Source organism: Colletotrichum godetiae (genome assembly GCF_030913485.1).
Source record: "Colletotrichum godetiae strain CBS 193.32 chromosome Unknown BDP55scaffold_29, whole genome shotgun sequence".
Lineage (NCBI taxonomy): Eukaryota > Fungi > Ascomycota > Sordariomycetes > Glomerellales > Glomerellaceae > Colletotrichum > Colletotrichum godetiae.
In genome coordinates this window covers 273,527-296,026 of record NW_026851277.1, presented here as the reverse complement: position 1 = coordinate 296,026, position 22,500 = coordinate 273,527, and the positions used below count along the sequence as shown (strand labels likewise).

General features: G+C 58.1%; 7 protein-coding genes across 7 annotated transcripts; 3 read left to right on the top strand and 4 right to left on the bottom strand.

The window, feature by feature from the left end:
- The first annotated feature begins 13 nt into the window (after positions 1 to 13).
- Positions 14 to 2,335, top strand: BDP55DRAFT_613511 (signal recognition particle protein). Its single transcript, XM_060571226.1, has 4 exons — positions 14 to 77; positions 139 to 475; positions 525 to 1,649; positions 1,696 to 2,335. Exons 2-4 carry the CDS (start codon positions 285 to 287, stop codon positions 2,231 to 2,233), a joined length of 1,854 nt encoding a protein of 617 aa, XP_060427771.1. The 5' UTR covers positions 14 to 77; positions 139 to 284; the 3' UTR covers positions 2,234 to 2,335.
- A 1-nt stretch (position 2,336) lies between these two features.
- On the bottom strand, positions 2,337 to 5,062 carry BDP55DRAFT_585644 (hsp70-like protein). Its single transcript, XM_060570871.1, has 3 exons — positions 4,876 to 5,062; positions 4,596 to 4,794; positions 2,337 to 4,535 (listed from the first exon to the last, which is right to left on the bottom strand). Exons 1-3 carry the CDS (start codon positions 4,900 to 4,902, stop codon positions 2,740 to 2,742), a joined length of 2,022 nt encoding a protein of 673 aa, XP_060427770.1. The 5' UTR covers positions 4,903 to 5,062; the 3' UTR covers positions 2,337 to 2,739.
- A 2,083-nt stretch (positions 5,063 to 7,145) lies between these two features.
- On the top strand, positions 7,146 to 9,505 carry BDP55DRAFT_633711 (uncharacterized protein; the record flags this gene model as incomplete). The annotated part of the gene is made up of 3 exons (XM_060572591.1): positions 7,146 to 7,168; positions 7,229 to 7,297; positions 7,363 to 9,505. 3 exons carry the CDS (start codon positions 7,146 to 7,148, stop codon positions 9,503 to 9,505), a joined length of 2,235 nt encoding a protein of 744 aa, XP_060427769.1.
- Positions 9,506 to 9,960: 455 nt separating this feature from the next.
- Positions 9,961 to 11,280, bottom strand: BDP55DRAFT_695173 (FAD dependent oxidoreductase; the record flags this gene model as incomplete). Its single annotated transcript, XM_060577436.1, has 2 exons — positions 9,961 to 11,094; positions 11,182 to 11,280. 2 exons carry the CDS (start codon positions 11,278 to 11,280, stop codon positions 9,961 to 9,963), a joined length of 1,233 nt encoding a protein of 410 aa, XP_060427768.1.
- A 369-nt stretch (positions 11,281 to 11,649) lies between these two features.
- Positions 11,650 to 15,066, bottom strand: BDP55DRAFT_730249 (putative serine esterase-domain-containing protein; the record flags this gene model as incomplete). The annotated part of the gene is made up of 1 exon (XM_060579668.1): positions 11,650 to 15,066. One exon carries the CDS (start codon positions 15,064 to 15,066, stop codon positions 11,650 to 11,652), a length of 3,417 nt encoding a protein of 1,138 aa, XP_060427767.1.
- An 85-nt stretch (positions 15,067 to 15,151) lies between these two features.
- BDP55DRAFT_747417 (uncharacterized protein) lies at positions 15,152 to 16,709 on the top strand (the record flags this gene model as incomplete). The annotated part of the gene is made up of 3 exons (XM_060580574.1): positions 15,152 to 15,721; positions 15,964 to 16,156; positions 16,395 to 16,709. Exons 1-3 carry the CDS (start codon positions 15,606 to 15,608, stop codon positions 16,707 to 16,709), a joined length of 624 nt encoding a protein of 207 aa, XP_060427766.1. The 5' UTR covers positions 15,152 to 15,605.
- Positions 16,710 to 17,681: 972 nt separating this feature from the next.
- BDP55DRAFT_555755 (uncharacterized protein) lies at positions 17,682 to 20,194 on the bottom strand (the record flags this gene model as incomplete). Its single annotated transcript, XM_060569520.1, has 3 exons — positions 17,682 to 18,666; positions 18,716 to 19,225; positions 19,272 to 20,194. The coding sequence occupies 3 exons, from the start codon at positions 20,192 to 20,194 to the stop codon at positions 17,682 to 17,684; spliced, it is 2,418 nt and encodes an 805-aa protein (XP_060427765.1).
- Between the last annotated feature and the right edge of the window lie 2,306 nt (positions 20,195 to 22,500).

Sequence of the window (22,500 nt, the reverse complement as noted above, 5' to 3'; positions counted from 1 at the left end):
GAGCTTCAACCAATGGCAAGGCGTCGATGGGAACATCTTCAACCCGGCGTCCGACCCCGGCTTACATAATGCCCGAGGTGGGTGTGCAGTTAGCGGTCTTGAGAACACGCCCTAAATTTTGACAATCCCACATTGAAGCAGAGCAGAGGACACACTGGTGAGCCCCACCAATCCCCCGCGCAGCGCAGAGGTCGATTCGACATCATCCCGTCCCCTTTGGTGTGGCCTGTCGCGATTCTGCCTCCCAGTGTCGAACGGACGAACCGATCGCCACCACCACAGCCATGGATATCACAAAGTTTGTCGTCTCTGGCCGTGACGCGGCTCTCCTTTACGGAGACTACGCAACCTACCAGACCCAGCTGTCCAAGAAGCTACTCAACAGCCGCAAGAAGCTCAACATTGCCACGAAGAACCGTGGAAAGTTTAGCAAGAAGGGTGAGGTCGGCGTCTCGCAAATTGCCGAGAACCATGAGTATGTCGATACGTGCAAGGACGAGGGGCCGTTGACTGACACTGGTTAGATATGTTCACCTCCTCCTTCTCACGAGCGAACGTGCCTGGGCCAATGCCATGGCCATCAAGGCATCGCACGCCTCGGATGCCAAAGGCATGACCGGCAAGACGAGATCCCACATCGTCTCACGACTCCAAAAAGCAACCAAGGCGGCCGAACACCTCGCCGAGCTGCTCTCCCAACCCGAAGCCGCCGCCACACAGAACGACAAGCTCGAATCCCGGGCCTACGCCGCCCACATCCGTGGTGCCGCCCAGTTCGAGAACCAGCACTGGGAGCCCTCCCTGCGCAGCTACGCCGTGTCGCGCATCATCTACAGCACAATGGCAACGACCACCAAGGGCGATATCTTCAAGGACCTCCTCTCCGACACCATCGATCCCTCGATCCGCTACGCCGCCTACCAGCTCAAGACGCCGCGCACGATACCCGTTCCCGCCATCGCCAGACGAGCATTCCCCCAGTCCGATAGCGCCCTCGTTCAGCAGATTAACGAACTCGACCCCAACGTGTTGAAGCAGGTGGACGCCGAGACTAGCAAGGGCGGCGAGGGTGCCGAGAACGCACCCAGGTCACTTACCTGGCGCTCTCGCGATGTCAAGATTGAAGACGCTGCAATCTCTCTAGCATGGGGCAGAGCAGAGGAGGCCAAGGCGAAGCTCTCCGAGACGTGGCCGTCTCTTGTTGATGCCGACCCCAGAGACGTGGCCGCCGCGTACGACGACATCCTCGAGGCGACGCAGGATGCCGCCGATGCCACAAAGGAAGCGATTGACGAGCTGCGAGGCGAAGGTGTCTCCCAGAGCGACTCCCGCATGCAGAGCCTGCAGATCACCAGAACCGCTGTCAACTACGAGATGATTAGCTGGCGAATCGGTCGCAACCGCGTCTTGACGGGCAACGACGACGGCCTGGTTGAGAGATACCACTCGACTCGCAAGTCCAAGAAGGCAGACAAGGTCGCCAAGGAACAGACTCCCGGACGCAAGGCTGCAAAGCTCAAGGAACTCGTTGCTTTGTACGAAGGTACCCTGCAGAGTCTCGAGGCTGCGAGGGAGTTGCCCGGCGTGGCCAACGACGAGGAGCTCGCCGACCAGCTCGAGGCTTTTGCCGAGTACTTCCAAGCTCTCAAGTGAGTTGGACGTCACTGCCTTGATTCTATCATACTGACAACACAGGTCCCTCTCCATCGCCCGCTCCCACGCCATCATCGGCAACACCGTCAACGCCCTAGCCCTCATCAAGCACGCCACGAGCGAAGCCCAAGAAGCCGCCTCGACCCTCGCCAAGGGCTCCCAACCGCAACCCAACACCCCGCGCAGCATCGAGGTGTCCGCCGCGGACGCAAAGGCCCTGGCAACCTACCTCCAAGGCGAGCTCCAGCGCCACCGCGCCCTCGTCCACCTCTCAAACCTGGTCAAGGAGTCGGCCGCCTCCAACGAAGATGACGCCCAGAAGCTGCCTCTGATTGAGCGGCTGCGCGAGTACCCCTCCAACGGGATCGACCTCCACAACATTGTCAGCGTCCCGCCCAAGCTGTCTGCCATCCCCGTCAAGCCCATCTTCCTCGACGTGGCGTGGAACTACATTGATTACCCGGGCAAGGAGCCGCAGGAGCCGGTTGCCAAGGCGCCATCCAGTCAGGCCGAGCCCGCGGCGCAGAGCGGCGAGAAGCCGCAGGCACAAAAGAGAGGATGGTTTGGTTTTGGTAGATGAAAGTAGTCAATTAATGTCAATGGTCTTTGTCGGCTACATACGCACACATGTCTCTTGCATTGTTGAATATCACTGAGTCTCAGGGTCCACGATTGTTTTGAGAGGGGATGTAGAATTATCACGTCTAGCTACTCCGGATTCGGTTTGGTTTTGTACATATGCAACCCCGTCTTAATCCCCTTTGATCCATACCATCGATCATATCATGAATACCGAGTAGTTATCTCGTGTGTGTGAATGTTTTTGATGCTCCAACGCCGGTTCCGCCGACCGCAGGCAAGGTATTAACAAACATGTTGTAAAAAGGGGTAACAAGGAAGAGAGAGCCGGTGCGATTCCCGATTCAGTCGGATCGAGACCGGAATATGAGTACAAGGTGGAATACAAACATTGAGCAAAGCAAGTCTATGCCCCGCCCAAAAGGTAATAATCAAACATGCTGACGCGAGTCTTTTATCGACTCGCGGGAGGTGGAAAGATGCAAAGAATCAGGACTCAAAAACCATTTAAGGCTTCTTCTCGTCCTTGTTCTCGGCGTTGGCGTCCTGAGCGGGCTGCTCGCCAGACTCGGCGCGGGCCTTGTGCATCTTGTCAAAGAGGTTGAGGGAGGCGACCTGGAGCTCGTCGGTCTTCTCCTTGATCTCGGCGGCGGTGGCGTTGCCCTCGCCGGCCAAGCTCTTGGAGACGAACTTGCGGAGGGAGGCAATCTTCTCACGGATGCCGTCGGCCTCGGTCTTGTCGAGCTTCTCGGCGTACTCGTTGAGCGCGCGCTCGGTATCGTTCAAGACAGAGTCGGCGCGGTTGGCAGCCTCGATGGCACCCTTGCGCTCCTTGTCGGCCTCGGCGTACTTCTCAGAGTCGTTGACCATCTGCTCAATCTCAGAGTCGGACAGACCGGAGCCGGAGGCAATGGTGATGGACTGGTCCTTGTTGGTGGACTTGTCCTTGGCACCGACGTGGACGATAGAGTCGGCATCAATGTCGAAGGTGACCTCAATCTGGGGAACACCACGGTGGGCAGGGGGGATACCGACCAACTGGAAGTTACCGAGGAGCTTGTTGTCACGGACGAGCTCACGCTCACCCTGGTAGACCTTGATCTCGACAGCAGTCTGGAAGTCGGCAGCGGTGGAGAAGGTCTGCGACTTCTTGGTGGGGATGGTGGTGTTGCGGTTGATGAGACGGGTGAAGACACCGCCGAGGGTCTCGATACCGAGGGAGAGGGGGGTAACGTCGAGGAGGAGAAGGTCCTTGACCTCACCGGAGAGAACGGCACCCTGGATGGCGGCACCGATGGCGACAGCCTCGTCGGGGTTGACGGACTTGGCGGGGTCACGGCCGAAGATGCTCTTGACGGACTCGGAAACCTTGGGCATGCGAGTCATACCACCGACGAGAATGACCTCCTGGATGTCCTTGGCCTGGAGGTTGGCATCCTTGAGGGCCTTGCGGACGGGGTCGATGGTGCGGGTGATGAGGGGGTCCATCATCTTCTCGAGCTGAGCGCGGGTCATCTTCTGGTTGATGTGCTTGGGGCCGGAAGCGTCGGCAGTGATGAAGGGCAGGTTGATGTCGGTCTGGAGGGAGGAGGAAAGCTCAATCTTGGCCTTCTCGGCGGCCTCACGGATACGCTGGATGGCCATGCGATCGTTGGACAGGTCAATGTTGGAGTCCTTCTTGAACTGCTGGACGAGGTGGCGGACGAGGTGGATGTCAAAGTCCTCACCACCCAAGTGGGTGTCACCGTTGGTAGACTTGACCTCGAAGACGCCGTTCTGGATCTCGAGGACGGAGATATCGAAAGTACCACCACCAAGATCGTAGACGGCGACAACGCGGTCCTCCTCCTTCTCAAGACCGTAGGCAAGGGCGGCGGCAGTGGGCTCGTTGACGACACGGAGGACGTTGAGGCCGGCAATCTGACCGGCGTCCTTGGTGGCCTGACGCTGGGAGTCGTTGAAGTAGGCAGGGACGGTGACGACGGCGTTCTTGACGGGCTTGGAGAGGTAGGCCTCGGCGGTCTCCTTCATCTTGTTGAGGACGAATCCACCAATCTGCGAGGGAGAGTACTTCTGGTCGCGAGCAGAAACCCAGGCGTCGCCGTTGGTGTGCTGGACAATCTTGTAGGGAACCTCCTTGATGTCACGCTGGACCTCAGCGTCGGTGAACTTGCGACCGATGAGACGCTTGGTGGCGAAGAGGGTGTTCTCGGGGTTGACGACGGCCTGACGCTTGGCGGCGACACCGACGAGACGCTCGCCATCCTGAGCAAAGGCTACCACGGACGGCGTTGTGCGCGCACCTGTTGATGTCTGTTAGCTTGCTGCTGCGCGCATTTGATGGTTCAATGGAGTATGCTCACCCTCGGCGTTCTCGATAATCTTGGGAACCTTGCCCTCCATGATGGCGACGGCAGAGTTGGTGGTACCGAGATCGATACCGATCACGGAGCCCGTGACCTTGCCCTCGGATGCTGTTGACTCATAGCGAGCAAACTTTGAGGCGAAGGGCTGGCGAGCGAAGCCGGCTGAGCGGGCGACGGAGCTGGTAGCTCTGGGAAGCTATTGCGCGTTAGCAAGCGAGAAAAAAAAAACTCTGATGGGTTCGCGACAGGTGTCACGAGCTAGGGGGGGAAAACGTACAGCTCTTGAGAAGCGTGCAGACATCATCTTGCCTGATTGTGTGTGGGTATAACAAAAGGGGATGGAGGGAAAAGAAGATGGCGCGCGGAAAGGAATGGAAAAGCGGTTATTATAGAGTACACTGTGGATGAATTGGGGGGAGGGAGGAGGTGGGTGAGGATGCGAGGAAATGATGATGGCAAGGAGAGTTCAAAATTTTTTGACCCGAAAAATGATGCGCGCCCCCGGTCATAGAAGCCGACCGAATCCCGCCAGGCTCGGGACCCCGGCATCGGTTATTCCGAGGTGTAGCCAGATCCACCACCAGAGATTCTCAGTGGGCTCTTTGGTGGGGGCACCGGCGCACGTGACGAATGAATGGCAGCCACAGGCTGGAGGCGCGCTTGAAGCAACGGGATCGCCCGGCCATTTCAGGTAATGGACGTGGCGCTAGTGGACGTGTCACCGGCCAGGGACGGAGCCAGGGGAGCTAGGGGGAGCTCGGCTGGGAATTTTTTGACCTGGAGACTGGAGTCAGCTCTTTGCCGTGGCGGCGGAGCCTGGAGGCATTGACGCGTTGATGCTGCTCGATTCACTCCCTGGCACGCAGACTTTTTGCGCCTCCGTCTTGCGTGCCAGCGAGTGTCTTTGGGACTGTTTATCTGAATGATGGCTACTCTCTCTAGATTCACCTTTTCCAGAGACGAATGGCAATCCATCGTCTTCCCGGCAGGCTGGCCTAGAAGACTCGAGAGTGCGAAATCTATTATTCTACACAGCGCAGAGAAAAGCTGGAGAGGTCCACCGGCTGCGCGGAAAGCACACCCGATCCAGCAGGCCCCGACGGCTGCGCTTCCGGTCCCGAAAAGTGGAACCCAGTGGTGGGTCTGGGTACCCCGAGGTCGGATCAAGACCTGGCGCGACGCAGAGCTTCGCCTGGGTGTTGCGGAAGCTGTGCAATTCCCTCGGGCCTGTCGCAACTCATCATCAACGGTGCTTTAGGTCTGGGGTTTGTAGGGGCATATTGTTCCCTTTTCATCCGATGTGTTGGTACTTTGGCCGCACACTGGGTTGGAGGATTACTGCCGGAGAATCAGCAGAACTTCAAACAGTTGATTGTCGGTGGTGCTTTGGCGTCGGTTGGGGGATTCCGAAACCAATATGGTAGATAGAGTCTTATTTGCATGCACTGGCTGGTCATTGGACCTTTTGGAAGATGATCAACTCTAGTGCATTGTATGAAGTGCGGAAAGAATCATTTTATTCAACTCATACCTAGGCTCTTTACGATCTGTGATTCGACCGAGGCGAGCCTGAAGTACTTGGCTGAGACACAAGACGGCACTGCGGTCATTGATCAATGATGGTCCTCATTGACAAGTGCTCCTCTATCCGAATTAAGAGGTCTGAGAATCCGGTCTTCTCTCTATAGTGTTATTCTCGACACAAGTCTAAACAGCGGAGTTGCACCTGTCGCAATGTACCACCAAAGAAACAGATAGAGGCCACGGATCGCAACGGGGCCCACAAACGGCAAGCTTTGCTACTCAATTCGAGATGGGAATTGACGATTGGTTGGACGAGTATTTGCCGACTTTGATGGAGAAGAAAAGCCTACCTGGCCGTGCGTTGCGGTGCACCGAGGTGGTTTACTACTACTTGCTTGGATCATTAAAAGATGCCCCATTAAAGCGCTAGAAACCCCCGTGTGTAAATGGCGTCTTTTAGCTAAGAGAATCAACCAACAATCGGATTGGACGTCTGTTTAGACCCCAGACTACCTGCTAATGAGGTACCGACCTTACCATAACTACCTAGGTGCAGGACTCCAAGTGGTAAGCAAAGTGCCTCGTTGGGTAAGCAGCAGCCCAAGCTCCCGTCCCGAGGCACCTGCCCAGGGAACGTGCTGCAGAGGTACCCCGGGTCGCCCAATTCTAGGTAGCTTACCACTGTACTCCGCATGCGCAGGCCACTGTATTCGCAGGCAGTGAACCAACCAACCAGGACGAAGGCGAAAAGCAGAACAGGCCCCTCCTGCCATACACGGACGTCATGCGGGAAGTTGCCTCTCGTCTCGCGCAATTCACATCGCATCGTCCCCAAACATCCGACACCCCGAATCATCCCACGGCTTCATCAGTCGCAGCGTATTCACCGCCCTGTCGTCACTGTCATCGCTCAGCACGCGGGTGGGATTGATTGCACTGGCGACGCTGCTCGACTACGCGTGCCTCGGCACCTACATGTTTACTTTCCCACGGACGAACCCTCTGGCCACTCCATAAGCCATCATGGCTGTGAAAGATGGCGTCTCGTATGCCTCCCAACATTGCAATTGTTTCGACCATGCCAGACTGACCTTGACTCGCTGCAGATACTATCCGACAAACGACTTGATCTCCAAGAAGCCGCGGAAACACTACCGCATCCCTGTCCGATCCCAGTGCGTTTCCGTCCTCCGCTCTCACCTCGCGCGCACCACATACCTCAAGTACTGACCACATACAGACACTGGCAGCTACGATCGCTCATCAGCGCCGAGAAACAAAACTTTGTCTATTTTCCCGGGGGCGCCGGCAGCAACCATGTCCAGCGGCTCAACACGACGACCAAGGAGTGCGAGACGGTCAAGTTCCTGTCCTTTTCGCCACGATGCCTAGTCGCTGAGAACGGCTGGGTGTGTTGCGGAGGAGAAACGGGCGAGTTTACGGCGATCCAGATGGACAGCGTTAGCGACGACGATAACAATCTCGATCTGCGACTCAACTTGGAACCCGACGCCCGGTTACCCCTCGGCATGGGGACAGACTCGGAAACCCCTCGACCGCCAGATACCGTCTTTGGGATCCTCAGCCAGGCGCGGCGGCTGAATATGAGCAGCAGGCTGGACAAGAGCGTCATTGCCAAGAGCCAAAAGCTCGCGCGCGACCGCGTCAACTGCATAACCATGTGGTTCCCACCAGCGGCCGGCCCCATGCATCACGGAGCCTACACAGAATCCGCCGCCGTCTTGGCAAACAACGACAAGACGGTCGTTCTGGTCGGCTTGCGCGACTTTGATAACCAGGACAAGGTCGAGCCTCTGGATATAGTGACGTATCCCGACTACGTCAATCGAGCCATCATCTCGCCCGATGGTCGCCTCCTGTGCGCAATCCTTGACGACCCGTATCTGTACATCCACCATCGCACCGAGGCACCAATCGACGAGAGCGGCCCGTTCCGGAACGACGACAAGGTCGAGTACCGCTGGGAGTTGTGCGGCAAGATTTTGCTCAAGAGCCAGCGTCGCGACGACAGCTCCGATAGTAGGGGAAGTTTCGCGGCGTGTTTCTCCAACACGGGGGCATATCTGGCTGTCGGGACACAGTACGGCACCATTTCGGTGTTTGACGTTGCGAGCCTGACCGATCCGGATGTTGCCGACCCGCTGCTAACGTCCTTTACCTCGTCACGGCCGATGGCTGGGTCGGGTGCGGTCCGCGACATGGCTTTTTGTCCTGGGCCGTACGACCTCCTGGCTTGGACCGAAGACCGTGGCCACGTTGGCATCGCGGATCTGAGGAGCGGGTTCGTGCAACGTCAAATACTGGACATTAGCACCACCGAAGATTACGACCAAATTCCTGTTCTTGATCGTGCCACGATTGACCCGCGGCTGCTCGAGGGCCGTGGTGAGCCGAATGATACTCTGTCGTCCATCCTGCCAGAGGCCAGCGAAAGCAGGCGGCGGCGACTCGACGGTACAGGACGCCAGCATCTAGCACTCACACCTGACGAGACGCGGGTGCTTGAAGCCCTGCAGGAGGACCGCCGTAGGAGAGAGCAGAGGGACCGGATCACGGCGCGAATGGCAGAGCAGACCTCTCAGCAGGGATCACCGCAATTCTTTCCAGGCATGCCTCCCATGGGTGGAAGAGGTGCCCGTATTGACCCCGAAACAATGGCGCGCCCACGACTGAATGCGCAGCGAGATAGTCAAGCACAGCGAGACTTTCAAGTGGCGCAGAGGGCACAAAGAACGGCGGCGCGCGTGGGCCTGGACCACGAGGCGGGCGAGCCCAGCAATGACTCGAATCAAAACGTGTCAAGGGCCATTGGAGACCTCCTCGGCAACATTCGAGATTCGAGAGAGCGCGCGCAGGAACGTATACGCACGGCTCAGCGTCTCATTCTGCAGTCCAACTCGAGCCGGGACAGCATGATGGACTTGCAGTCCAGCTCTGATCGAGACCTAGGCCTGGCGACTCCTCACCCACCGCGACGTTCGGCAAGCATACGCCCGAGTGAAGCGTTGGCGACGACACAGCGTGGGTCAAGCGGTCTGCGCAGCCTGACACCGGCGGGGAGCGGCTGGGCAGACCTGGAAGCGCTATACACCATGTCGTTTGAGAGCAACATCCAGGATCTCCGGCAAGCCGTCCAGGACCGCAACAGAGAGATCCTGCCGCTTCTCAATAGCGTCAACATGCGAGAGATGGAGCGTGACCACGACATCCTGCGGCAACTGGAGCGCAGCCAATTTCTGCGCCGACGGGGCGAGCAGCGAATGGCCGAGCAGCGCATGGCTGAGCGCGGCGTCCACGAAGCACCCCCCGAGCCCGACAACACGGCCGGGATCTCGTGGAGCGAGGATGGCAGAGTCTTGTAAGTTGGTCCTTGGATGCGCAGTGAATGAAGCTAACCAATAAGGTACGTTGGTGCGGAGAACGGCATCTACGAGTTCCACGTCGACGTCCAAGGCCGAAAGTTCCAGCCCAGCTTGACGTTACGGTAGCGCGTGAAGTTTGTACTATCCTTTGCCGGCGTTGGGAAATGGTGGGATTGACTGTATAGCCGAAAATGACACAGCTGCCCTGGGGGTAAACGGCGTGGCGGAGTTTTGACATGATTTATGATTTGGTGAGGGACGACATTTACACACGCATTCTCTATGAAAAGTCTGCAGCGTCATTTTGGTGTTTATTGTAACATGTGGACTGTGTGCTCTAGTCCGATGATTGATTTCGCGTGTAATACAAGCATAGGATATTGTAGCGTTTTCCGGATCGATGGATCTGCGTTGGAGACCCAGAATGAAGACATGTTGTCCATTACATCGCACTGCTACCCGTACACAATCTCCTCGACCCGCTCGGCAATCGCCAAACAGCTCGTCAGCCCGGGACTCTCGATGCCCAGCAAATTCACCCACCCCTCATACCCATCCTCCTTGCGGACAACAAAGTCATGGAACCCGCTGCCCTCGGCAACAGCCTGCTTCCGCCCCAGCTTTGGCCGTATCCCCGCGTAATCCGGCACAAGGGCACTCTCGTCGAGACCAGGCAGGTACTTTTTAATCGCCTCCACGGCCTCGGGCAGCCGCGCGCCGTTGACGGCTAGATTGTCGGGTGCATCGACCCACTCCACGTCCGGCCCGAAACGTACCCTGCCCGCGAGGTCGAGCGTGAGGTGCGTCCCCAACCCGCCGGCGCCTGGTTCGGGGGCCGGGTAGATGAGTCTCTTGATGTTGGGGGCGGGTTTGCTGCTACCCGAATAGGAGAAGTAATTCCCCTTTGCGTAGAACATTTGTCGGTGGTGGGAGGGCGGGACAATCATGTTGTGGATGTCGACTGCGCCTAAGCCCGCGGCGTTGATCAGGGTTTCTGTCGTGACGGAGCTCGTTTCTCCTGTGGATGGGTCGCGGACGTTGATCTCCCACCCTTGGGATCCGTGAGTGCCTAGCGGCGTGACGCCCACGACGTGGGAGTTGAGCGCCACGACGCCGCCCGCGTCTTCAAAGAGGCCTGTCAAGGCGACCATTAACCCGTGCGAATCGACGATGCCCGTTGTCGGAGACTCGAGCACGCCGGCGAGTGCCTGGACTTCCGGCTCTTCCCTCCTTGCTTCCTCTTTGCTTACCCATCGAACAGGGACACCAATTTCCTCGGTACAGAAATCATGCACGCGCTGTAGCGCCTCTCGTTGGGCCTCGTTCTGCGCGACGATCCATTTGCCGGTATTGGCGTGTCCTACGTGGTGTTCCTTGCAGAAGTCGTACAAGAGGTGTTTCCCGCGCACGCAGAGGGCTGTCTTGAGGGTGCCGGCGCCGTAGTAGATGCCCGCGTGGATGACCTCGCTGTTGCGGGAGGACGTTTCGGTCCCGACGGCGGTGTGGCGTTCTAGCAGGAGGGTTGAGGTGTTTGGGCGGGTGGCGAGGCGGTGGGATGTTGCGAGGCCTACTGCGCCGCCGCCTATGACCTGGGGGTGGTGTTAGTGTTGGTGTTTTGAGGTTGTGATGGTGAGATTTGATATCGGGAAACTTGGCAAGGGGTCCGGGAAACGTACAACGTGGGTGAAATCGACGGATCTCGCGGGGGAGGTTGAGAAGCCTCTGCGAGAAATCCGTGCGACTCCATTGAGGAGTCTTAGAGACGGCGGTCTCATTGACATGATTTTGTCGTTACTCGGGGTTTCTGAGACCGAGTTTGTGAGTGTGTGAAGATGTCTGTAAGTGTGTTTCCACTCTCCGATGACGCAAGCGGGAAGTTGCAGGGGTCCCGGGCGCCCATTTTCCGATAGTCGGGTACATGAGTTGCAGTGACATTCGCATATGCCAGTATGTTCCTCGTTAATGGATCGCAACGACATCTTGAGTTGGTCGGCGATTGATATGAATGCACCTCACGATAGCTGACACTTTGTACAACCAAGGCTCATGATGTTAATAAAGTCATCAAAACGTGATCTCATCGATTAAAAGCATGTATGTAGTGTAGGTATTCTCATGTGCACGCCGGCCCTCTCCAGCCATCATTAGTCCACGCCGCCGTCATCGCTCTTGACATAGTCGGCGTTGACGGCATCGTCCGAGATAGCAGCCTTGGTAGTAGGCTTGACATCAGATTTGACATCCCCCTTGGCAGCCTGAGTCTCCGGCTTAGGCGACGTCTTCCGACTCGATCCCCCCCTCCCGACAATCTTCTCCGTCCAATTCCACCCACCGAGCGGCGTCGACGACCGGGTCCCCTCCTTATCCTTAAACTCGGCCACCGTAGGACTCTTCACACTCGCCGTCGTCGCCGTCGTCTCGCTATCGTCGCTGTCATCCGCCCAATCCCGATCACTCCACGTCATGGAATCGACCCTCTCAGGCCGCTGCGGCCTCGTCGACCGCGTGATCCTAGGCGGGCTAGCCGACGAGCTGCGCGAGGACGAGCGCCGTTTTGGCGGCGCCTGCATATCCGGCACCCGATCCGCCGCTTCCCGCTGCGAGTTGGGAGAAAGCATCCCCGCAATCGGCCTCTCGTCGGATCCGTCGCCGCCCGTCGACTCGACGCCGCTGTCCCTGACCTCGTCGCCGTACTTATTCGGCGCCTGGCCCACGTCCAACGCAAGCTCGCCGGACCCCGCGTCCTCATCGCGCGTTCTCGCCGTGGCGGAGTCGCTAAAGTGTGCGTCGACCAGGTGCTTCACGACGGGCCATCCGTAGGCGTTGGCAAACATCCTACGCACGATGATGTTGTTGTGCGCGTCGGGTTCCAGCTTCACCAAGACCTTGCGCCACGCCAGACCGCGGTGGTAGGCCCGGGCAATCTTCTCCTCGACCCGCATCTGCGACCCGTCAATCTCCTCGTCGGGGCCCTTGTCGGGGTTCGTGTTGATCGTGTCGTCGTAGTCCCGCGTCGAGTCCATCGTGCCCTCGTGCGAGAAGCGCTGCGACGGGTGGGGTGACGAGTCCGTGCTGGTCCTCGATCCGCCAGATCCCGTCGAGGCAGCCCTTCGGAACGTGCTTCTCCGAGACGCCAGCGATCCGGTGGGCTTCTTCTTCAGCGGTGGGGGCGGTATGTCACTCGGGTGGTACACGCGGTCGTGGAAGATGGTTCTGGGTCGCTTCGATGGGTCGATGAGGTACTCGGTCGTCGGGATCTTGGGATTGATTAGGTCGTGCGCAGACTCGAAGAAGCTCGTCCTCGGCGGCGCGACGTGTTGTTGGTCCCGCTCCAGCTCATGGCCCGCAGTAACCTTTGTGCCGGATGTCTGCGGGATCTCGTCAAAGTTGATCGTCTGACTGCGCTTGTAGATCTTGTTCTGCTTGTTGGACATGCTGGGCGTCTTTGGTTGCGTCTTGGTCTGCGTCTGCTCGCTGCCTTTGAAGAGGGAAAAGAAGCCGGCAAACGGACCGTTGTTTGTTTCCTTGGCACCCTCGGGGCCGCTCTCGTTGAACGGCGTGGGCACCGACCGCAGACTCGCTCGATCGTCTTCCACCATGGCATTGCGTGGTGGCTGCGGCACCTCGACAGCATCCGTCGGTGCCGTAGGCGTGATATTCCCAGAGTGGTCGTCCGACACCTCTCCCTCATCTGGTGGTAGGAATGCGCTAGATCTCCTCGGTGTCGGTGCCAGACTGCCGCCCGTCAGTTCAGCCCAGCCGGCGCCTACCAGCGTCTCGACCAAGCCAGCCTCCCGTCGCGCCTTTTCCACGCGTCCCAGTCCTTGCCAATCCAGGAACAGGAGACAGCTCGTCCTCAGCGGCACGATACCATCGTTGACAACGTTGGAGTAGACCGTCCGATTGCGGAACTTCTTGAGCGCCGTGTGCGCGGGACCTGTCGGTAGAATCCGTAAGAGAGGCTTCGACTCGGGCTGCACCTCGCCCATGACCCTCTTGTGTGCGCTCTCGCCCAGGTTGCTGACGATGGCTCCCCACCCGCTCCTCGCAATGGTGGGCGCTCGCCACGTGAGACCGAGATCCTGACCCGTCCTGCCGACCAGGCCAAAGTCCAGGGCGAACTTGACGTACAGGGGGTTTTCGTTGCTGAGGCCGAGGAAGGGTGTGGCGAGGGCGACAAAGTTGATTGGTTTGATTATGGTGAAGAATTCTGGCGAGTGTTTTTGTATATATGCAACGGCGTATGTCTGAATCAGTCCCCCAAGGGAATGCCCAATGAAACTGATGCTGGTAATCTTGAACGGACGCTTTTCGTCCGACACCTTTTCGTGTATGGTGCTGTGCTTGTGTGCCGCCTTGCCGCTGTCTGAATCTGGTTTGTTGAAAACGGCAGAGACGGCGGTCTCTGCGTGTCCCTTCTTCGAGGGCAAGAATGGCTGGTCAGGGTACGACATGGACAGGATGAACCTAGCCAGTCTCTTACCCAGGTACTTGATACCCCTTTCAGTCTTTGTCGCGTTGCCCGAGAAGCCTCGCACAATGACCTCTTCGTCGTCACCGTCGTCTTCCGCAGGGCTGTCATCTTGGGTCTTGTCTCCGTCAGTGTCAGTCTTCTCGGCGCGCTCCTTGGCACGCCGGGCCTTGGCATCAATCTTTGCTTGTGCTACCGTCTGGTCAATGCTCTCTTTCAGGTACAGCATATCTCCCCCCAGGTTGCTGTGCAGGCCATGGGTGAGGACCACCAGGTGCACCTTTTTCTGCTTGATTTCGGGCTTTTCTTCCGCCGGCCTATCCTGGGTGACGACACTCTCCACGGGTTGGTCCTTTTTCGCGCGGCTCTTGAGGCGGTCAATGTTGAGGTCGTCCCAGCCCGGAAGCCTCGGGGTGTTCCACAACGCGGCTGTGTCCTCGACCTTGAGCCGTATCGCCTTGGAGAAGACGCCCTTCGGCTGCGCCGGATGGTGGCCGTCCTTGGCGCCCACGCTCTGCTGGTGATCGGCGACCTTGCCGGGCTGCGGGACCTGCGCCTGGCCGCCGATGACGGGCAGCGACGAGCTGAGGTTGAGCGACTTGGCGTCCCTCGCAATGGTCACCTCGTACCCGACGGCGGCCGAGGTGGAGAAGATGACCTGCGACGACACCTCTACGATCCACGACGCGCACTCGGTCTCGGTTTCCCCGGGTTGCCCGGATGCCCCGCCGCCGCCGCCGAAATGTGCGCCACCTCCGGTACCCGCGCTCTGCCTTATGTGCTCCGGCACAACCAGCTCGCACTCCCACGAGCCGCCGGCCTTGAGCATGGGTTCGAATTCGGGCACGCCATAGCGACGAGGGTTCGCAAACTTGACGTTGGGGTTGAAGTTGGACGGGTAGGCGGCGGCGCCCAGCGTGTAAGGGCCGTGGACGAAGGCGGCGCGCAGGGCAATGGCCGAGGTGTTGCGGACACGCAGGTAGAGGCGCTCGGGTGAGGGCAGGATTCGGTCCTGGGAGGGCGTGTAGGTGACTGTGTAGCGGACGACCTCTCCGATCTTGACGCTCCCGACCTGGTATACGAGGAGCATTGTGCCGCCGGGGGGAGGGGAGGTGATTGTCTACTTTCGGTTCGTTGTCGACGCCGTCATCTCTGGGGGATTCGAATCGGGGGATAGAGTGAGTTGCTGAGGGAGTTCGAATTGAGGGAAGTTTCGACGAGCTGTAGGTGAAGAAAACCGCGGATGGCACGGTTTGGAGCTCAGGAAGTTTTGATACGTGTGAAAGCCGATATCGCGTGAGCCGTCTTGCTTTCGGAGGCAAGGGTTAAGGAAGATTCGAGCGGGCATGTGAGGTGTAACCCGAGGTAGGATGATCCAGTAGAGGTCCGAATAGGTGCTGTTGTAATGGAGGGTGTACTTTGTAGACTTTGTAGGTATCCGAACGTGTAGGTAAGATGGGGAAAGGAGAAAGACGATGGGCAATGGGGGGGGAAGAAACACGGAGCTTGCGGTTGGATGGCCCCCGGATAGTACAGCTGGCACGAGGTAAGGTACGTTATGTCGGGGTTCCAGGTTGAGGTGCTCAAAGTAAAAAGGTAGGGCGAAGCTTGCATAAGGGTAAGGTAGAAATGGTAGAACTCCCCGACGAGATCGGCCAGCAAGATGCAGCGAGCAGCCCGAGAGCGATGGGCGCCGGATGGGCAAAAAAAGAGCACGAGAGGGATCCGGCAGACCAGGGACAGGGGTGTGCCACGGTTGCGTGGGTGCGGTGCGGTGCCAGTGGGTGCTTCGGTTTGGGTGTCCCCGCTAAAGAGCGTACAGCACGCACAGACAACGTCAACGTCATTGCCAATTGGGCGAGGGCGAAGCCTTTTCGGCAGCCCTGGGTCCCCCCCCCCCCTCTCTACCGTCCCAGTTCTTCTTTCTACAGACAACAAGCGAGTGCTAAGCTTTCAAGTATCTTTCAACACTAACACAATACAATAGATACCTCGTCTACAACCCCGCTATGCCCGCCTCGAATTACAACTCTCCGAGACCACGAGTCCACCTCACACGACGTGCTCACTCTCGTCGCCTCATTACACAGCAGGGTCACTCCTCGCAAAACTTGGCGGGCCTCGATGAAGTTCAGGTCATCGATTACACTTGTACTGTCCTACACGGCCCTTTGAGAATGGTGAGATTTGTGAGATGGATGAAATGTACACATGAGGCATGAGTAAATGGATGGCAACTCACTTTATTCTCAAATCAAGCTCACGACTCATGGCAAGCAAAAGTTGAGAATGCCATACTTCTCTCGACACAGATTGTCACCAGTCAACCCCCCCCCCCCCCCGCCAAGGCCGCAAGCAAAAGAGATCAGTCCAGCCTAAAACCCCACCGTCTGGGACCTTACACATGCCTAATTGGAGCTGCCTCGTACCAGGGTGAACCACGCCAGACGCCCATCGATGGAACATCAAATCGACATGTCCATTGGTAGGGGGGTCTCATCCATCTCCAACGCTGCCCCAAACTCTCTTTTGCTGCGTTACTCAACCACCGAACCTGCGCCTCACAGAGTCGACAGCGTTAAGCATCAGAAATCCGACGTACCGTACCACTCACTTCACTCTACTAACTCCCACCTTAGACTTTTCATCACGGACGTGCGCTCTCCTATGCGAGTACGTCGGGTGAATGCAACGATGGGTCGCACCACATCTCATCTCATCCCTCCTCAGTGAGATCGGGGGGCATGTGGCATCACATACGAAAAAAAGTCACAAACCAGGTAGGAACACCCTGACACGTGCCTGAGCTGGCGAAATAAGCCCGTCAATGCAAAACCACTCATCCACCGCCCAACGTCCACGTCACGAGCCAGCCAGCCAGCCAGCGGGGAACGGGCAACTTGCAACGGGGAACATCAACATGAACCACACACATACAAACGAGTCAGCCAACGCCTCAGTTTTCCAGGTCCAAGGTCCAACGCAATGAACCCAGTCGCACAACCCCGGACCCAAGTCCGTCAAAGCTTCAATGTCTCTCACAGATAGAGTACCATACCCACACACGAGCATCTTATTCATAGGCCAACTAGACAACGAAGTGCATCAACAACACATCAAAACAACAGGGTCAAGACATACAAACAATCCAAAAAGAAGCACACAGAAGAAACTCACAACGCAGACATGCCCATAATCCAAAATAGGCATCCTATACGTTCCGTCCCTCCTTGGCTCCCGACATCAGACGGCCGCGATCCGAGCAAAACATAAAAACTCTGAACCACCGCGAACCGACCGAGGCAAGAGAGTTCACATGAGAAACGAGCCGAGCCAGCTGTGCTTTACCCTTGCTTTGCTGTACTGAGCGAGCAAGGCAAAGGCAAGGCAAAGACGAGTCACTGGGAAACAAAATCCAGTGTTATGCTTCGTTAAACCTTCGTTTCGTTACTACCTTGCCTATAATTCCCCGAGAAAACCACGCCGCCCTGAATACCATGTTCCATCCCGAGGATATATCACGCCTTTAGTATTACATGCATAAGTAATAGCCCCCCTACCATGAAAAAATAAAGCAGACAGCCTCTTCCCCCAACCCGCAACGTGCAACGTGGCCGGAAAATTCGCAAATCATAAGTCGTGCTGTGTGCTGTGTTTCGCTGTTTTTCTGTTATCTGTCGTAAAACCAATCCTCTCTCATCTGCATCACGCTACGGCCGCGTGTTCATCCTCAGGCCTACCAGGCCACACGTAGTTTCGCCATTCATACACCCGGTTCACGCCGCGGCCAATGCCCGTGAGCCCGGCGAGCGTCGACGACTTGGGCTCCTCTCGCATTCGTCTCCGGCTCCGGGGGGTGTGCGCGTGCGCCGCCGCCTCCATCTCGTAGTCGTGTATCATCCGCCCCGGCGCCACCCGCTCGGACGGACGCATCGATCTGACGCTTGCGTACAACTCCTCTTCCATTGTGTGCCGTCTCAGCATCGGCAGCGGCGGCGGCATCGGGGGCGGCGGCCCCATGGCCATTGGTCCCATCATAGGAGGGGGAGGACCCATGATGGGAGCTGTCATGGCCGCGAGCGGTGGCAGTGGCGGCGGCGCCATCATACCCGGCCGGGGGCCACCTGGACTCGAACGCGACTCGGAGAAGCGCTCAGCCAATCGCTGCCCCAGAGGATCCTGGGGGAGGCCTCTCGCCCGGTTGACACCCGACATGTAGTCCGTTGGCGGCGGTCGCTCAAACGCCGCCGGTGGCGTTGGCGCAGGCGGCACGGGTGCGGATGCGAATACGTCGGGCTCTCTGCGATAGTCTTCGTCCAGATAATGGCCCGCCGTGTTGCCAAGGCTCACGAGGTCTCCGTACCCTCGGTCATACGCGTCGTCGAGCTCGTACGTCTGCATCGTCCTCGCGAGGTCTTCGTCGCGGTTCTCTTGGAACCTCCGCATCAGTCTGTTATCGTACTCTTGGGATCGCGAACGAGGCGTCGTGTGCCCTACGTCGGCTGATCGGATGCTTCTCGCGCTTCTCGGGGTCTCGGTGCCCAGCCCCGGCCGCTCCATTCGGCCCATCGCCAACGGCAGATGCATCTCGTTAAGCCGCTCCGCGTCCGCCGTCTCGTAGTTGAACCAAGGGCAATCGCAGCTCTTCCATTTGGTGCCGCACACCATGCAAAACTGTGCTCCGCAAATGCTGTTCTGGTCAGCAGAGACATCGCACGAAAGAACCAAGCTGCTCTTACCATGTCATGTGGTTGCAGCCCTCCTTGAGCTCCACCATGTGATTGCACTTGTAGCACATTTTCCATCCTTCGCCCTTGGCGTGGTCCAGAAACCTCGTCGTCTCTTCGTCACTGGGACACTCCCTCGACAAATGCCATTTGCCGTTGCAGGAGCAGCACACTTTGGCCTTGCAATGGCCGCATTTGGCGGATTGGCGACCTCCCCCTTCATTGCGGAAGTTTTCGGGCTTGATCCACGCGCCGCACCTTCTCGAAGGGCAGTAGATGCGGTTGGCCGCTGTAAACTCTGAGAACTTTCTATTCCACTTCTTCTTGAAGTCGGCCGAGAACAAGTGGTCCACGTGCTTCAAGGGTATGTTTGCGGTACAGCACTTTGGAGGCATGTGCTGTGGGTCGGTGGTGGAGAGTTTAAACTGTCTTCTGAGGCACTGATCACACATTCGATGACCGCACTTGAATTTTGCGATTCTACTCGGCTGGAACTCTTCCATACACGCAAGACACTCGACCCTGGGTGGTGTTAGCTGGTGCGGACATACGGCTTCAGACGACCCACCTGGCTGGCTTCTCTGACGAGCGGGAAACGGTGCTCCCCGTGAGCACGTTTCCCACAAAAGTAGACGGCGGCCTATTCGACGAGGTCGTGCTTTGCGTGTGCGACGTGACATGCGATGCCCCCGATACGGTGTTGGAGCGGCGGATCGACCGCGTCTCTGGGTACACAACCTGAGACTGGTGTCTCCTGGCATGCCTACTGGGAGTCACATCGAGACGACCCCTATCCGGGAGTATCTCGTATGCCAGCCTCTTGGTGGCGCTGGGAGGCTGAGAGATCTCGTACGTTTTCGCCGACGAGTGATGGCGGCTTGATCTCCTCACAGGACTATAGGAATGCTGTCTGGGGTAGTGTCTCTCGGACGTTGGACGCGAGGATGACGGGTGGGAGCGGTGTCGCGAGGACGAGCGGCTGAGGTCGCCCAAGGATTGCCGCGGCGTGGGCTCCGTAGAGCCGTCCTCTTCCATGTAGATGATCTTCTTGATCTTTCTACGGCGCTTTGGTGTATTGTCGGCTGAGGGGGGCGTCCGCCGTTCGACAATGGTCTGGGTATGGCGTGCTGCCTTTTGGTACCTCTCCCGCGCCCGCCTTTCTCGTTCTCGCTGTGTCTCCCGCTTCTCCTCCTCCGATGAGTCGCTCGTTTCCGAGTCCTCATCCGACTCTGACTCCGATTCAGACCGCGAATATCTCGACGACCGCCTTGACTCGTAGACCGGCCGTGTCCTCGACCGAGGGGCGGTGCTGCGGCTACGGTGTCGAATGGATGGCTGCTGCTGCCGCCTGGCTAGGGGAGACTCCTCCTCACTGTCGTCCTCCTCTTCCTCTTCGTCTTCTTCGTCGTCGTCATCGTACGAGTGGTAGTCATTGTTCACCGGGACCCTTCCCCTTCTATACGGAGCACCGGCTTTTGGGGTTCTGGGCATCGTGGCTCCGGGGGTGGGAGGCGCACTGCTGAGCTTTACGATTCTTCTCGGTGGCGGTCCCAAGGGCGAGGGCGAGCTCGTGCTGTCGGGCCCTTGTATAAAGTCTCTGGGTCTCCGGTAGGGCATCGGGTCGTAGGCGGACTCGGCAGCGACGCTGGGGTAAGGGATCGGGTGCCAATCATAGTCGGTCATTTGCGGCGGGCTGGGAGGATGCCGCCGACGGCTCGTTCTCCTGTGCAACTCTGCGCCATCTCGATAGGCCATTGGGCTGGGACCAGCCTCATCCGGGAGTGCGACGAGTTTTGAGGGTGGTGGAAAAAGGGGAGCGGGAGCGGTAGCGGTAGCGGTAGCGGTAGCGGGAGTCGGGAGTCGGGGGACGTGTGGTGAGGGTCTCACGGCCTTGGATCTCCAAGGTCGGTCTAGTGTCGAGAAAGAGTGTGCTGGTGTGCTGCGTTCTGCGTGCACCCTGACAGCTGGTTGCTCGTGAGTGGGTGGTTTCAATGCATGCCGTGGAGCGGTGATTGGGCTTGAATGGCGGGTTGCATATCGGACATGCACACGCGCGCCCTGCTTTTTTTGGTTTTTCTCTCTCTCTCTCCTGTGAATGTGTCCTGCAACTGACGACGGCAAGCCGCGCGACTCGTTTGCCTCGTCTCTCGTCTCGTCGGTTGGTGCCCCTCGGTGAGGTATCAATCGGGCAGCAGCGGAAGCTGTTTGGTCGGACGGGGGAGACTTGTGGATATCGAGAGGGAGATATGTTTCGATGGATCACGGCTCGAAGGATCAGTTTAGTTGGATCGATCCCATATGCGAGAGGGCTGACAGCTTGACGCAAGGTCCGAGTGAGGTGAAGGAGAGCAGAGATGGAAGAGAGAACACAAGAGACGATAGACAGAGAGAAGTGGACGTTTGTGACAGCCCGGCAAAGACTCACCTTCCAGTGGAGGTCTCAGGAGTCATTGAAGAGCTGCCACTGGAAGGAACAGGGCGCCACCGAGGCACAGCGCAACCGATTGGCCCCTATTGCTGGCGGCGGGGGTGGTGAGCTTCACCTTACGCTTCCTCTCTGTATTCGCTCCTTCATTCACATCCAATCCCGAGTCTACAACAAGATCCAATTGTCTCTGCCTTTATCCGCCTCTGTCTGACTCTGGGCTCCCCCCCTCTTGAATCCAAGAGGACCAGAACATAGTAGCCAGTAAGTTTTCAGTTTGACCCGCCCTCGTGTTCAAATGGACCGGTCCGCTCGTTCGTTCGTCGCGTTCCAGCCTCCCACCAAACCACGAGAGTCCCTGCACCGCCGTCCTGACTCCTGGTGTCCATTCCGTCCACACGGGCTAACAAGCGTCTTACAGTCGTCCCAGCTAGCGGCCAGTCCGATGTGCGCCTACAGCGCGGGAGCGGCATGCCTCTTTGACAGCCCAAACCTAACCATGAGGCGAACCTAAGCCAGCCTAACGGGGAGGGTGTGTGTGGGTGGACTGGCGGCAAGCTAGCGGGTGGTGCAGCGGCGCTGAGCCCTGTACTCAGCGTCCCTGCAGGGGACTGCCAGCCACCGTTTTCTCTCAACCTCACAGTCTCACCTCAGCTGCCTTACCTAAGCTCGCCTACCGCACCCGTACCTCGCACCCTCAAGCGAGGGAACCGCCGCGCTCACCGCAGCATCAGACCTGAAGCGCACGTGCCTCAGCCCTCGCATTCCACCGCCCAACACATGTCCACAGGGATCCCAGCCCGCGGCAGCGTTGCCGGCCCAGCACACGGACGCTGTGATTTGGCCGACAGTCTCATGTCGTGAAAGGGGGGCGGGGGGGCATGCACTACAGTTAACATTGGCTATTCATGCGTCCAGGATACTCTTTTCTCGAGGGTCTACATACTCCTGTACCCTAATCACGAAAAATCTCCATCGTCTTCTTCCCACTGCAGGGCATGCTGGAATTGGGGTGTCTGATCCACTCATTTTCGGCCGGGCTACGAAAAAAAGGTAGATCGGAGCTACCCACGGGGCCGATTGGCGCAGGTGGGGCCGACCCGGACCGTTACGCCCTCCCCCGAGTCATTGGCGTCTGCAGACCGCCTCGACACATCGGCCACTAAACGACTAGTTTTGCTTTTTGCTTTTTCTTCTTCTCTTTCAGTGACTCTCGATTCATTGATTCAGCCTTGGCTGGCGAATCGTCTCGATTCTTTCCTAGACCACACATCCACACCACCAAGGCCTACCAGATATCAGACCGCCTTCCCTCCTCACCCTCAGGTCTCGTGAAAGGCGGCATCCCTCTCCGTGGTTTCAAATCTTGCAT